The 16,254-nt window shown below is 45.1% G+C and overlaps 2 protein-coding genes across 2 annotated transcripts in view; one reads left to right on the forward strand and one right to left on the reverse strand.

The window, feature by feature from the left end:
* Positions 1 to 68: 68 nt before the first annotated feature.
* Positions 69 to 15,255, reverse strand: SELENOF (selenoprotein F). Its single transcript, XM_075286292.1, has 5 exons — positions 15,176 to 15,255; positions 12,179 to 12,346; positions 4,955 to 5,018; positions 3,095 to 3,144; positions 69 to 2,041 (listed from the first exon to the last, which is right to left on the reverse strand). Exons 1-5 carry the CDS (start codon positions 15,221 to 15,223, stop codon positions 1,910 to 1,912), a joined length of 462 nt encoding a protein of 153 aa, XP_075142393.1. The 5' UTR covers positions 15,224 to 15,255; the 3' UTR covers positions 69 to 1,909.
* A 454-nt stretch (positions 15,256 to 15,709) lies between these two features.
* HS2ST1 (heparan sulfate 2-O-sulfotransferase 1) overlaps positions 15,710 to 16,254 on the forward strand; it is a 102,904-nt gene continuing 102,359 nt past the window's right edge. Inside the window, exon 1 of the mRNA XM_075287971.1 lies at positions 15,710 to 16,059. Within this exon, the coding sequence (XP_075144072.1) occupies positions 15,936 to 16,059 (124 nt within the window). The 5' untranslated portion in view covers positions 15,710 to 15,935. The remainder of the gene's footprint in view (positions 16,060 to 16,254) is intronic.

The raw sequence follows: 16,254 nt of genomic DNA on the forward strand, positions 1-16,254 counted from the left end.
GCTCAACCCTAGTTACCAGATTATCATCAAAGATCTAAATAAAACCAAGAATACCCGAGGAGGTTTTTCAGATTCTTTTTTTTTTTTATTGAAACATTTCCATCATCAGCAAGTAAATTCTTTCGACTCCTATTTAAAGCAGTAGAGCTGGACATGCGGATACAATACACAGCACATCAGACAGCCACAAGCCTTATGAAGGTTTTCTGTGTAGTCTTCACAAAAGTGCATGACCCTAATGTGTCACATCTAATGCAGTGAACGGAGCCCTTTCATCATCACTAAACAACATGTCCTTTCAGCATCCGGCTTCTGCGAGACGCCGTAAATAAAAGCTACAAAAAGGCAGAGATACAAAATGCATACAGAAGAGAGGAGGGGGGGGGGGGGGGGAGGAGGGCACTAAAGGCCACGGTGACATCAATCAAGGCGATATGGCTGTGCCGGCTAGAAAGATGACAAATTAATTTTTTTCAGTCATGTGCCTCATTATGATCTAATCCCCCTATGTAATGAATACCTCACCACCCTTATAATGCCCTGGTTCATTGAACGTTTTATTACTGAAAAGCCATTGTTATAATCCCAGTGAGTCAGCCTCGCAGACGGGGGCTGGCAATACCTCAGACTGGCGCAATAAACTCATTTTTGTGGTTACCATGTAATTACTAGCTGTGTATTCTTTACCAAATATGGCCCTGTATGTGCGACTATTGGGTGCTCCACACCCCTCTACATTGCTGGGAATGAGATCAGAAAACATGGCTGCTTTCTTTACAGTGACAGTGCCCCTCTTGTGTATGGGCTGTATGTGGTATTACAGCTAGTCAATGAAGCAAAGCTGCAAAACTCAGTACAGCCCATGGACGGCTATGGAACGGTCTCTATAGGGAGAAGCCATGTTTTCTAACTACATCTTTCCTTCTTGGATAAAATAATATTTCAGGAAGGTGATTTGCAATAGGTTTAGCTTTGGTATGATACAAATCAGGTGTTCTCATGGCCGTCTAGGGCTGGAGTAGTTTAGAGGTGCAGAGGTCTTAACGGAAGGTCTTGTGCTTATGGATATTGTGCATTATATAGGAAATTGAAATGTTATTTTTCTATGGACATTAAGATACCTGTGCCACACTAATGTCAGCCTGACCAGGGTCTAAGCACTAGATTTGGCTGCACAGCTTTCATGGCATATAATAAAAGGACACAATTGTGTAATCCATGTACTACGGCCCGACAGACCAGTCTTCTGTGTTTAGCCTTAGCGTTGCCCCATGCCATGTAAAATTCTACCACCGGTTTCTACAACCCGTCACCTAGACAAAGAAGCAGATTGTAGCCGCTTCCTTTTCAATCGCTCATTAGGGTATATTCACACTGCACTTCTTGAAGCCATACTTCGATCACACATTGCCGTACAAGTCGCTCCCCCACACGAAATACAAAGAAAAATGGTAGGATACCAACAGTGTAGTCAACTGAACTATTCTACCCAGCTAGAAAGGCAGTGCGAGTGTACCCTAGAACCTAGTGACATGCAGAAAAATCAATGACTAAACCCAAGATTTAAAGGGGTGTACCCAAAAACAGGAACAACACACTGAAAGCGATTGGTGGCCACTAGTTGGTCTCAGCAGTCACGTGAGGCTCAGGACTTCCACCAGTATGGCACAAGACTGAACAGACATTAGAGGTGGGCTGTGTATGTGTCCCCCCATTCCTGGCCACCTCTCAGGCTACTCCAATTCCTGGAAACACCTTTAATTCAATACAGATGACCTGAATCAAACCACAATCAATTCTTCCAGCATAGGAGAAGCAGGGCTGATAAGTGATCATTATGGAAGACACCCAGCAAAGAGCTGTGACACCGAGGAGGGAGAAGGATTCCGATAGAGATATGTACAACAGGTTATAAACGGGGCAGTTTTTCGCTTAGGAATTCTTCGACACTGTCAGTGTTCCATTTGGTGATGCTCAGTTCCTCAGAGACGTTCCCATCTTTATCCAACAGCTTCAGGACAGGATCAGAGCCGCGCACATACTGGAAGCAGAAAAATAGTATCGCAGGTTACACAAAAAGCAACAGAAGGGCGACAGTTTACGCCAAGTGTCTATTCTATTGTCATCTGTATCATGGTTTCTCTTTAGGACAGACAATGTGATGCATTTATGGCTGTGAGATTGAGGCCCAAGTCAGAATTGGCCATTTTACCTCAATTACAATTTATGCCACTTTTAACATCCACGCCCCAGGGGCGGATTATAACGGGGGCAAAATGACTTATTACATGCAGCCTAATGGCAAGTAATTGCCCACTTGCCCCATTACAATCTGATCTTATAATCAAATGTATTGATTTGATTGTGTTTGTGATTCATGGGAGTCTACAGGAGGGGAGCAGATGTTGGGCGAACCGAGAGATTTGGATTGAATGCATCTGAACCGGAATTGCTATTGTTATACTTTGGGATCCATTTAAGATATAATTAGCATAGCTCCATGGAAAGTGGGCTCTGGTGTAGGTCCTCGTCCTCTACCGGTCATCTGAAGGACATCTGGGACTGCTGAGACCTGCAATTGGGCCTCAGTGGTAAAACTGCGCTGTGAGGCAGAAATGCAAGTGGCAGCCAGAAGAGGATGAGGAGGATCCGAATTGGAACCAGGAGGGGAGAGTAACAGTTTTTTTCTTTTTAATGTTTGAAGAGACCCTTAGTATAATAGCAGTTCTGGGTTTGTCTATACAAAACTACTGGTAGAATCTTGCGCAGTCATTTCCAACATACACAATGGTTAACCAGACCACTGTTCGGTTTCTGATATTTTTTAATATCAACACCACAAGCACACAATGGACCCCAATGTTCACACAATGGGGCTCCTCAGAATCCGGCGGGGCTACTATCACTATAATAATAGTGGTCCAGCCATGGTTCCCCCTTCTAGGAGCAATTTAACACAATTCTATTTCTTGAAGACAGAAACAAGTACAGAACATACAGACTTCATGCCACATTGGAAGTGACATTTTGTAAGTTTAGTCCAGCCACTTTAATGTACGGACAGTCTTGTTAGTTTTCCTAGACCAGTTCATACCTTGATCTGCAGGCCCTTGAAAAGCTTGGGCTTGTCACTCCTGACGAAAGCTGCAAACACAAAATTATGTTAGAAAACAGGACAAAACGAAATCCAGAAAATCAGTTCTTGTGGATTATGAAGGTGGAAATGCTGCATTCCCAAATCTATATAATTTCCAAGATCAATGCCTTTCCTCTATTGCAAAAGACACCTAACCATGGTATCACGTGTCGGTCTCTATCTAGGACTGGATCTAATAGGGACTCTCTATATTTGCGTTTCCCCTGATGAACCTCTCTCAAGGGAAAATGTGCAGGGACTTTACCCCTTACAACCAGGCATGTCAAGGAGCTATAGTGTGGCCATGTCGTTCTTAGGGCAGTATAGGCCTGCCAAGACACAGCCCTGAGTGGATTTCCATTCCTGCTTGTATCCATACACCCTGCCACCAGCTGAAACTTAGCTTCAGAACAGCGTATACTTTTTCTCTTTCATGGAAGGGGTTGTGCCATCCTGCACCCCCCTGGTGTTCAGAACTTATAGCTCTGTACATGCCATTAGTGAGTGTATTCATTATGCATGTCCAGTAGAATACAGTACAGCTTCTGCTACATCCTCAGTGAGAAAAACTGGGATATCATTTAGGCTAGACATAGGCTTTCCTTCCGCTTCTCAGAGAGAATAAACGGTGACAGGTAGACACCCCAATACAGACTCCAAGAAGTACGGGGTACAGTGCCAGTTAGGCCCAGTACACAAGTCATATCCACCAGCTTGAATTTGGCTGAACTGACTTCACATGCTGCATTGTAGCTACTAAATCCAACCAATACTCAGTTTCCTGACCCAAATCTGTGTTAAAATGGCCTCACACCACCCAGGCCAGGGTACGGCACAAGCACTACTCTATTGTACCTTTAATACAATCATTACTTCCTACATATAGAGTCTATTAGTATATTGCCTTCAATTTGCAGGCATTCACAGGGGGAAATATGGCACAGGCTTTGGGGCAATATACTTCAGTCTATTCGTTATATCTGGGTCCCACATAAAATCTGTGCCTCTCCCTTGGCATTGGATGGGTTAGGGAATTACATTTTTTCTTAAATGCCAAAAACCCTTCTAAATACTCATTTAATGAAACCAGATGAGTGGCTGAAAACCAGCAATCAACAATAATTTCCCCCATTACCCACAATGCACCGCGGCGCCCACATCTCCCTCTCCATAGAAAGCAGCGCTCTTTTGTTTCAGGATCTACACGTGCAGCGGAGATTTTACTTGCGGTTCTCGGCTCTCATTGTCATGGATTTAACTGCGCAACCTAAACGTATCATCTGAAAAACACCAGAACAGCTGAGGCTTCCCGTCTGCTTAATGTGAAAAGCGTCGAAAATCATTCCAATGGGAGGTGGCAGATGCAATAGTCAGAGGAGCGCGCGCCGTGCCAAGTCTTTCCAGCAATAGATTACACGGCTTCAAGATTTACAATATGGAAATCAACAAATAATAGATCTCTCCAATTCTGCAAATGACGGGTCCGGTAATTGATGAGGGGTTGAGAGGGGGCGGGTGGGAGAGGCAGACGCGACAGTGGTAAGCTCACTCGGAAAATTTAGGAAGGCCGCTGCCCTGGTAATTCTACAGCTCCGTAATCCTCTCCTGCTGCCAGGCAACGGCCAGACAAAATATGAGCTACAGGCACCCTATGCATTGGCAGATTGGTAAAATATTAGCTCTCGCCTTGGCTGCGGAGGATACAATAAATCCTAATGTACCTTATCAGGTGGATATTTACTACCCGGTCTTAGAAGGAGCTCGAAGCCGGGCCGCAAACAAAACAGACCAAGTGCATACATAGTAGTAGAGACTTACCCTGGACTTGAGGGAACCTCCCCAATTTTCATCCACAGACCTCGAGAATGGCCCCTGCGTACATCTACGGAGACACGGAAGGACCAGGTTAGAGAGAATGTGATCAATGCTATCATATAATATATTCTAGAGAGTCAAGTCAGATCAGCGACATCCTTTTAGGGCAAGTTCACACGGGGTTCTTTGGACCGGAACCTTAGAAGGTAGCTGCGACTGGATGCCGATGCATTGCACCGGCATCCAGTCGCACCCCGCTCCAGATTACACCCAAATGAATGGGCCTAGTCGGGAGGAGGGAGTGTCTTCAGGCGGATGTCGGGAGGTGAATCCGCCTGAAGAATGTGCATGTCGCTTCTTTTTTCCACGAACTGGAACAAACAACTGACCGGCTCTCATTGATTTCAATGGGAGCCATCTTTTTGGTCAGGATTTTGAGGCGGATACAGCCTCAAAATCCTGACCATAAAACCCCGTGTGAACTTACCCTTAGTGCTTCGCTTTTCAGAGAATGGAATCAATTCTATGGTTATCTCACTACACAGTTAATAAAGCTTATAATACTTTTTTTTTTCCCTATCAGTATGTCTTTTGAGTATGGGATAAAACCCACGCAAACCCGGAGAGAACATACAAACGCCTTGCAGATGTTGTTCCTGGCAGGATTCGAACCCAGGACTCCAGTGCTGCAAGGCTGCAGTACTAACCACTGAGCCACCGTGTTGCCCCTAAAGCTTATAATACTTTCATTCAGTACTAGTCCATAGCATTGGCAGATCCAACCCAACAAGAAAAAGCAAACAGCTTGCCTGACATTAAAGGGAGTGTCAGATTTGTGGTGAATCAGGTACCAGATAACAGTACCAGGTATTGTGTATGTATCGGCTCTGCCAGTGGGCCTCGGGCAGAGCCAACAGCACCTGTGTGCGGCCATTTTTTTATGGCCGCTTACTACAAGAGCTTGCAAAAGCGGCCATGCTGGCAGAGCCGATTGCACATGCGTAGGAGATTGAAAGCCAGGCCGGAAGATAACGCGTAGAGGCCGTTCCTGAAGAAGATGGAGGCGGCGCTGGAGAGTTCTCTCGCAGCACAGTGCTGTTTGAGTGATGGGGACCGCCCCCAGTGCTGCAAGAGAACTCATTTACATAAAGACGGAAAATGCAATATCTACCGAACAGCAGCGCGGAGAAGACATCTAAAGGTAGGAGAAGAATAGCCTGTCTTAAGGCTATTCCTACGTGTTAGGGAGAAAAAAAAAAAAAAAGGGATTCTAAATAGGATCCCTTTAAGGTTAAATGGCCATGTTGGCACTTTGTGATAAATTAGTGGGTTTTGGGTTGCAGTTTGGGCACTTGGTCTCCAAGGTTCGCCATCACCGCCCTAGTATATAAGATTATCTTTGGCCATAGAGGTTTGCTTGGTTTTTCAGTTCAGCACTGTAATATTGCAGACAAGTCCAGGTAGGATGCTCATTTCACTCCAACCATCCAGAATAAATGATCATAAAAGAAGTGATCATTCCAAACAAGCTGAACAGCGATGTAAAAAGCTAGTGTGACCCAGTGCTAAGCGGATGCATTACATAAGACAGCAGCCAGGGTTAAAGGGGCAATCTAGAACAAGTCAGCTTTGTTTAATGGCGTTTCAAGCTACTATGGGTGCTTGAGATCCAGAAGAATCCCATATTCTGCACATAGGATGGGATCTGCAGACATCATCAAGTGTACTTGTGTCCTAACAAGAAAGGCCGATATTCATGGAGACAGCAGCTGCGCTCTGCAACACAAAGCCGGAATGCAATTCAATAAAATTCTCCAAAAATATCGGCCTAGGAAATAAACCAGTTGTGACAAGTCCTGGCAGGGCGCTACTTCATTCAGACTATAAAAATCAGAAGATGTAGTCGGGGGTTCTCACCAATGGTCCCATGTACATTCCATAGTATAGAAATACTGACATAAGACAAGCGGACAAGGTCAGGAATTAAAGGGGCTGCTCACGTTCTGAGCGCTGTTACCAGAAGAGTAAGGAGTTTTTTTTTTTTTTGCATTGGGTGACCGGTCACCAAAGCAAATGTGACCAAAATCTGAACATACCCTTAGACCTTCTGCTGAGCCTTGGGCACAGTGCTCACATCAGCAGTCTCTGCTCCTTTATTCAATTTACACATAGAGAGGTCAGAGTTTCCGATCAGCGAGGAGCCAGGTACTCAGACCCCCACTGATCACCAAGAGAAGGTTCACACTGGGTTTTTTGGTCAGGATTTTGAGGCCGTATCCCCCTCAAAATCCTGACGAAAAAGATGGCTCCCACTGAAATCAATGGGAGCCGCTCAGTTCTTTTTACTGTTTGTTCTGGCTCCTGGAAAAAGTAGTGAGGTGCTCAATCTTTTAGGTGGATTCACCTCGCAATTCGGCCTGAAGACTCTCCCTCCTCCCGACTAGGCTCATTCATTGGGCCTAATCCGGAGCAGAGTGCGCGACTGAATGCCGGTGCACTCCATCAGAATCTAGTTGCAGCTTCCCATATTTTGGTCCGGAACCTGAGGCCTTCTCCACAGAAATGTGAATCCGTGTTAGGCTGCATGCACACGGAGTTACACAGGGCTTGTAAAAATCCTCATTCACAGCCGTACACGCGAGCGCTGCGGACGGCTCCCAAACACTTCCACTTCAATGGGAGCGCTCGTAAAGCCGGCGTTACAAGTGCTCCCATTGAAGTGAATGGGAGCCGTCCGCAGCGCTCGAGTGTACGGCTAGGAATGAGGATTTTTACAAGCCTGGCGTAACTCCGTGTGCATGCAGCCTAACTGGTTTGGGGCTATTCACATGTCCATTAAAGTCTTATTTTTATTTTTTTTAATCTAAATAAAATCAAGTCCACAAAAGATCCAAAAAAAAGCAGTCCCTACAAATTCATTTTTTTTCATGGCTGCTTTCCACCACAGTTGTTTGTATATAGTCTTAGGATAGGTCAGTTCAGTGGTGGACTGATCCCTGGACACGGTCAAGCAGCCAAAGTGTTCGGGCTGGAAAATCCCTTCAAAAACTAACTGTACAATCGATAGGGAAACTAAATATTTGCAGGTACAAAAGGTGGATTTTCCTTGTGATGGGGGGATTTAACATGAATAAAAGCATGTACCTGCAGACATGGACTGATGTCTTCATCCAACCTATCAAGTCCAACCTATCAAGTCCAACCTATAACCCTACAATCCCCTACAGTGTTGATCCAGGGGAAGGCAAAAACCCCATGAGGCTCATGCCAATTGCCCCATTTCAGGGGAAAAAATTCCTTCCTAACTCCAATCTGGCAGTCAGTATAAAAACCCTGGATCAACTTGTCCTTAAAATCTCGAGTCCATAACCTGTTAACTGAACTCCCCAAGTCATCATCTTACTCCATGAGGGAATTGCCGGCCGTGTAAGCAGTTCCCAACTCCACTACTTTTACTTTACAGATCAGTATTTATTGCAAGGCGCAGGCGCTAATACACCCAACGTCGTCTCCTATTTGCAATGGTGTTCGGCCTCAATATACACACAAACAATCCACCAAGGTTATGGACTATAAAATATAATAGAAGCAAATTGCTGGGCAAATGGCCATCATTATACAGCGCGAGCATCTGGATGGGAGAATTACTTTGGTATGACCAGATACAGCATTAACACTCACACAATATGGCCGTGCTCTTAGAACATTGCTAAATTTAGTTGTAAATGCGGACAATTGCTCGAGCTGCTACAATTTCACGCACAGTTACGTTCACCTCCAACTCATCCTTCTTGGTTTTATACCCCAGTAGCAGACGGCACGTGGAGCAGAAAACGGGGTCTCATCTCGAGTTGATACTTTTAACCCTTTGGGGAAAAGCTTTTATGAATGAAGTAAAGAGAAACCTTGGAGTAAAGGCATGGGTCCTACGTCAGGGCTATCTGTTGTGTTACGACACTACTACATAGCCAGCATGCTGTCACCATACCTTACAGCACCACATCTATGGGAGACATGCCCAAAACCCAAAATCATTAATAACCTGCTTGGTCTCACAAGTCGTAAGAAAAGCCTAAGACTAATGATGGACATTTATGTCACTAGCTCGCAACATGTAACTGGAAAATCTGAAGACTCTGCCAAGACATGGATGGTGTAGTGCACAAGACACTCAGTGGGGGGAGATTTACTAATTTACATACCACAGAATTATAGCTACAGTTCTACCAAAAACTGTCTGTGCATAACAAGCACGACTATGTGAAGTGTAGGGGTAAGGGAAGACGGCACAGATGACACAGCAATTGGTATCCATGGTCAGAAACTCACACATTGACTTGAATGGGATAAACCACAAATATGGACACATATAGCACCTGCCCCATATTTTGTGGCTCTTCACTACGACCCAGGCACACAACTATGTGTATGAGCCCATAGATATCACTATCTGTACGTTGATCCTCAATTAAGTGATCGTGTCCGTGAGGCCTAAGACAATGTTTATTCCTTACACAAAAGATGCGGCTTAAAAGAGCAGCCCAGGAATTCTTATGTATGGCTTACCCTTAGGATAGACCATAAATATCCAGTCAGTGGTGGGCCGACAGAAGATCCTAAAAGTAGTTCACAAGGAAGCAAATGTATATAGACAACAACAGGGCATAAGATGTGCAAGTCTATAACACTGGTGAATGCGGTTTCATGTCACAGGCGTGTTTATAGTCACAAACCTGCACAATCTTCTATATGTGGTGTATTCAAACATCTGCAAACTCCCAAAATCCACACACAATTGTTATGAAGGTTTGGGCTGTCTGTGTGGCAGGGGCAGAGACACCCACCTTCTCTTACTACTTTTTGCTCTTCCATTACGGAAAAAAACCCAATGTAATGCATAGGGGAGGATATGGCTGGTCCCACACAAAAGATCACCAACGTTTCAACAAATATTACACAAATAGGACAAGTAAATATTAGAAATTTTGAATTACCGTAAATACTCGAGTATAAGCTGATTTTTCAGCACAGTTTTAGTGGGGAAAAAAAAAAAAAAAAAAAAGCTTTAATAAAAAAAATAAAAGTTGTAAATCCCTGCTTTCCCTAGAATACATATAAAAGTGTAAAATGACTGTGAAACACGTTATACACATTAGGTATCCCGGTGTCTGATAGTGCCCGGTCTACTGAATATAGGGGATCTGCAGTGCTCCTCTTCCATCAGGAAGGGGTTAATAGGAGCACTGCAGATACCCTATATACAGCCAGGCTGAATTCCAAGCGGGGGAAGAAAAACCCAGTCCTCAAGCTCAGGGAAGGGGCAGACAGACAACCAGAACACCCCCTCCCCTTCCCCAGCAACTACTGCACCCAAAAACTCCGACCATTCTAATTTTTGAAGTTTTCCAGTAGCTGCTGCATTTCCCCCCCTCGGCTTATACTCGAGACAATAAGTTTTCCCAGTTTTTTTTGTTGTAAAATTAGGGGCCTCGGCTTATATTTGGGGCGGCTTATACTCGAGTATATCCGGTATATCTTATATAAAAAAACTGCTCATTTCTCTTATCGTTCTATCCTTCTTAAGATAACATTTGCTCTGAAATCTATGCTGAATCCATTGTGTCCCCTCAAGATGGAGAATATAAGATAACAGAGAAGTCTATTGAGAGTTGAAGTGAGAAAGTGAGCAGCAGTCTAGTGACAAAGAAGGACACAACATAAAAATACAGCTGGAGCCAATTGGAGGTTTCCTCTTTCAGCTCAAGTGATCAATAGACGTCAGTTATTATCTATAATGTTCTGTAACAAAGCCACTCCTGTGTGAGAGAATGGTAGGATTCTGTTAATAACTCATAGCGTCTAATCTCAACCCAGGAATGGAATTAAAAATAGAGTCTGCAGACAAGAAAACTGCTAAAAATACAGAATACAAGTCAAGTGATGGCTAGAAATAGTGTGAATGACCATCCGAACAGCTTTACTAGCAATTTTTTTTTACTTTTTTTAATGAAAAATGATGTGCACCAAAATTGTAAAGTCTCCATGGGATGATTTACAATAAAGTCTTACATTAGACAAAATTTGGCCAAACCCAAAGGCTTTGGGCAACACGGTGGCTCAGTGGTTAGCATTGCAGTGCTAGAGTCCTGGGTTCGAATCCTGCCAGAAATGAGTTTGTATGTTCTCCCCGTGTTTGCGTGGATTTCCTTGCAAACCACATAGACATACTGATAGGAGGAAAAAAAAACCCAAACATTGTGAGCCCTATATGGGGCTCACAATCTACAGTAAAAAAACAAAAAACAAAAACCCCACAGGCTTTGGAGGAACTGGTCAACTAACTTCTGCATATGGAGGCCTCCTAACAGATGGCAAGAGGAAGGAAGGATCGGGCACATTGAATTTTATCATGCCAAACCTTTGTTCCCCCAGGACATAAGCTGATGCCAGACGCCTCTGGCAGCAGCCTGACTCTCCCTGTTTCGACACCAGCTGAACCTAGCATGCATGTGTGTTAGACGTGTCCTCTCATAAAAGGACTTCCTCTAATGGTTGGGCAGTGGTTACAGTGGAGAGAAATCAGACTGGTGCTACCGCGTGAGACATTTCACAATGCTGTGTTACTGGCTGCATAGAAACGGAATAGAATAGAACTGAATAGAGAAGCTGGCTCCTTGTAATAATATTACACTGTGAATGTAAAGAGACATTTCTTTTTACACCAAGTTCACATCTGCTTATTTTCATCACAGGATCAGAACAATGAGCTGTAAAACTAACGTAATGCCTGATGCAAACAGGGCAAATTTGATCTGTACCTGACATATTGACTACCCCCAAACGGAAACCTAATCTGCATCAAAAAGTGGTTACCTTAGGAAACCTGCACACCCATAGACTATAATGGGGTCTGTGTGCTTTCTGCTCAAAAATGGCGAAAAATTTGAGAGGGGAACAGAATCCTTGTACAGAGTGGCAAACGCAAATGTGAAACGTGGAAAATTCCTGACTTGTTTTTCATATTCTGCAGACAGAATGTGCCCGATCAGTAGCCATCATTACATTAGTTTCACTGTCTGTTCTGCCCCTATGACAGATCAGAGCAAAAGGCTGAAAATAAGCAGATGTGAATTTAGCCTAAGAAGTACAGAATCATCCAGAGAATGATGTTCTGTGTTGTACATTTTAGGTGGAAATGCTATTTAAGGGCAGAAATTTAGAACTTACTTTTCTTGATTCCAAATGTGCCTCCTCCTGGCAACATGTTCTACAGAGGGGCTCAATTCCATTTAGCCCAAACTGTCCGAGCAGGTCGCATGAGCTGCACAATAAGTTACTGGAGAAGCCAACATCTCTGCACGCTTCTGAGGACAGCTCGGCTCCATAGGCGGATATCTGAAATAACAGAGGGAAATCACAGATGAGAATGTTGAAAACAGATAGCCAAAATACTGCAGAAGCCAATACAAACTATTTCATGGAATGATCAACTTTAGGGAACTTCAGTGATTTTTATTTTTTTTTTTAAACTGGGAAAAATGGGGAAGAAATAATAAAATGTTAGACTTTCCCTCATTAATCCCTGTAATGTTCTCAATCCCAACTGCAACCCACCTCAGGCAAAGTATAGGAAACAGAAGGCTCTTAGCATAGTATCCTGACAAACCCATATCCCCACCCAGGGCATAATATTTCCTCCATCCTAACCTCAACGAAAGACGCCCTATGTGCACGGCCACTACAGGACACACATCTCAGTTTAGTCACAACAGTATACATCCAATGTATAGAAATGTACACTAGAGCGTTCTCATAGGTCTTAAAGGGATTGTCCCGTCACAAGGATCCTATCTATAATGCTTGTAAATGTGAATGTAAGACTTTTCCTAAATACACTGCTTCAGCAAAATTGCTTTGTTTGGCCACTATCTTACTTTATTCATTTTTTTTGTGGCCACAGCCCTGACTTAGCTGCTCCTGAGTCAAGTGATGTGTCTGCTGCTCTCAGGGGGGAGGGAGGGGCTAAGTACACGGGAGCGAACATGGAGGGGGGGGGGGGTAGTTTACCCTTTGGGGGACAGGTGAAGCCAGCAACATCGCTATGGAGGAGGAGTGGAATAACAGCATCGCTTCTGCCGCTGCTGTCTTCATGCAGGGCACAAGCATAGCGATGTTGCTGGCTTCACCTGTGCCGGATGCTGGGGACTGTTAGACGCCGGCACAGGCACATCGCTATGATTCTGCCCTGCATGAAGACAGCAGCGGCAGAAGCGATGCTGTTCCGCTCCGGGGTCACATATGCAAAGCCAAGCGGCGAGATGCTGCCGGCCCTGCGTGCGCGCTCATACACCAGTCTAGCCTTCACAATGCTAATACAGACCCGCAGGGTGTCGGGTCTGTATTTGCATTATGAAGGGTAGACTGGTGTATGAGCGCGCACGCAGGGCCGGCGGCATCTCGCCGCTTGGCTTTGCATATGTGACCCCGCCCACCAATGACGAGACAAAGCAAGAAGACAGAAGATTTTAGAGGAACGAAGACGGGTAAGTATGCGACGTGGGAGTACCCCTTTAATGGAGCAAACATATGGTAAACATCCTTTTCGGATCATGTTACCAAACTTACATCAGGGAATGTTTATTAAGGAACTAAGACAATGGCAAGGTGAAAGCAAACAAATGGCATGTGTCTGCATAAATTTAGATTTGTATAATTCAGAAAACATTTCTTCCTCTTTCTAGTTGATCTTATTTTAAAGAGACCTGTCCGTATATAACCCCTTTGGCTTAAAAAAAATAAAAAAAAATAAAAAAAAGTGTTATCGATATGTGGGGTCCAGTATCCAGGACCCCCTCAGATCAGCGCCGTAGTACAACTTTATAGGCGGTGACATCACATCCATTCATCATATTGCCTGTTTGCGACTGACCCTATTCATTTTAATGGGGATGGGTGGAAATCCCAAGCACGGTCCCTAGGCAATGTATTGTACTGTACTCGGTATTTTCTGAAGAGGCCACAGCATCTTCAAAAAGCTGATCTGCTCATTATCACATATTGATATCCTGAAGATCAATAAGCAACTCCTGGAAACCTTCCTTAAACTGATGCACAGTAAAAGGAATAACTGATTGGTTGGGGTCAGACAGCTGGGACCTATATAATGAGAACAGGGGTACCAGCAGTGGCCTGTTAAAAAAAGAGACCTTAATAATACTGCGTGTACAGAAGTCTTTGTTTACACATGAGTTGTGGCTTAGCCCTGGTTCACATCTGTGCGTGGGTTTCCGTTTGAGGGTCCTCTTGGGGGGACCTAAACCGCATATAAAAAAGCAGTTACCTTAGGAAACTAGTGGACCCCATGGACTATAATGGGGTCCGTGTGGATTCCACACGAAAAACGAGGAGAGAAAAGTGTGCTGCTTTTTTTTCATGCGGAAAGGGGAACGGACTGACCTGAATGCAGATGTGAATTGGGTCTTACAGAATCCACAATGTACTGCTAAAATCATCAACCAGCTGATACCAACAGAAGCAGATGGACTCCATTCACTTGCTATGACTCATTGAAGAGATTTTTTTTTTTTAGACTTATCAACTGTTGACTTATTTTCAGGAAAAATTTTCAATTTGTTTTACTTATTTTTTTTCATGTATATTATGAGCCCCATGTAGGGATCACAATGTACATGTTTTTGGAGAATGGGAGGAAATCCATGCAAACACGGGGAGAACATACAAACTCCTTGCAGATGTTGTTCCTGGCAGGATTCGAACCCAGGACTTCAGCGCTGCAAGGCTACAGTGCTAACCACCGTGCTGCCCCCCCCCCCCCCCCTTATATCTGTAACCAGCTTTTATTTAAACCCAACAGTAATGTGAACAGAGACCAAAAGAACTCATGGCCAAGATCACGTTCTAGAAAACCAAGCCGCACCTATGTAGGGAGCCTGGGGATGATATAATGTGCGGCTGTGGGTTGCAGTCAGCATCTACCAGCCTGTAATAGGGATCAGTCAGTAACACACAGGCCAGGTCCGTGCAGCCTCCTGAGCAGGACACAACCCGGAGCTAACAGGAAGCGGCAGTGAGCCACGTCACCCGTGCTACAGACAGACACCACATCCCCCGGGGAACCTCCGGGCACAGCACGCTACACTCCACCACGTCAGGGCGCACAGACCAAGTATAACCCGGGGGCAGCCCCGGCCGGGTGACTCTTACCGCCTGCAGCGCGGCGACAATCCACAGGAGCAACCTGTCCGCCACCATCTTGCGAGCCGGTACTAACTAGCAGGCCCCCCTGAGCTGTCCTTATAACTGCCTGTGAAGACTATCGGGGTGGCGTACACTTTACTACAACATGTCAATAAAGCTTGATATTTTAAACATTGGTATCGAAAGAGTTAACAATGCCAGCACAATTAATAAGAACTAGAAGTAGATAGATTCCCTACCGATATTTTCATTGTGTGATATAAAGTTAAATATACATCTAATATGGAGCCAGAGTGACTAGAATGTATATTAGTTCATTGACGTAAACGTATTTTACCCTTTTAAGGCCGTTATGTGTCTGTCAGGCAGTGACTTAGACAGCTCTCGCTCAGGTCCTCTGAGTATACGAGGCATCACTCAATGGGAGAAAAGCGACAGCCAATAGGAAGGGCGGAAATGAGCGAGCTTGGTTGCTTAGCAACCCGTCACAACGGAGGACGGCTGTACGCGTCATGCGTAGGGGGCGTGGTGTTGTGACGTAAGACGCAATGGGCCGGCGCTGCTGCTGCGGCTAGAGCTGGAGGAGCGGCGGAGAGTCAGTGTACATACAGTGTGTGCGGATCACGTTGGAGCCGCAGACTGTTGTGGCGCCCTCCTCCTCCTCCTCCGCGGAACCAGCCCAGCTGCCGGGTGTCTCTCTACGCTGGGGGCAGTGCCTCTTGCCACAACCCCCGATGCCCACGTTATGTCGCCATAGATTGGGTTGATGGGTCTCCTAAGGATTATGATGCCGCCCAAGTTGCAGCTGTTGGCGGTGCTGACCTTCGGGGTCGCGATGCTCTTCCTGGAGAACCAGATCCAGAAGCTGGAGGATTCCCGGGGAAAGCTCGGTAAGCTGCCCCTAGGGGGAGGGGGTGAGATGATCTGCCGCCTGCTAATGTCATTCCCAGACATCTCTCACAGTCAGCGATCTGCATGTCTGCCTGACAGCTGCTGGCCGGAGAGCCTGTGGCCCTCAGAGACGGCAGCCCGGCTCATCACATGTCTGGGGGGGACATCCATCAGCCTGGAGCGGGCAGAGCTGG

Source organism: Leptodactylus fuscus, chromosome 9, assembly GCF_031893055.1.
Source record: "Leptodactylus fuscus isolate aLepFus1 chromosome 9, aLepFus1.hap2, whole genome shotgun sequence".
Taxonomy (NCBI): Eukaryota; Metazoa; Chordata; class Amphibia; order Anura; family Leptodactylidae; genus Leptodactylus; species Leptodactylus fuscus.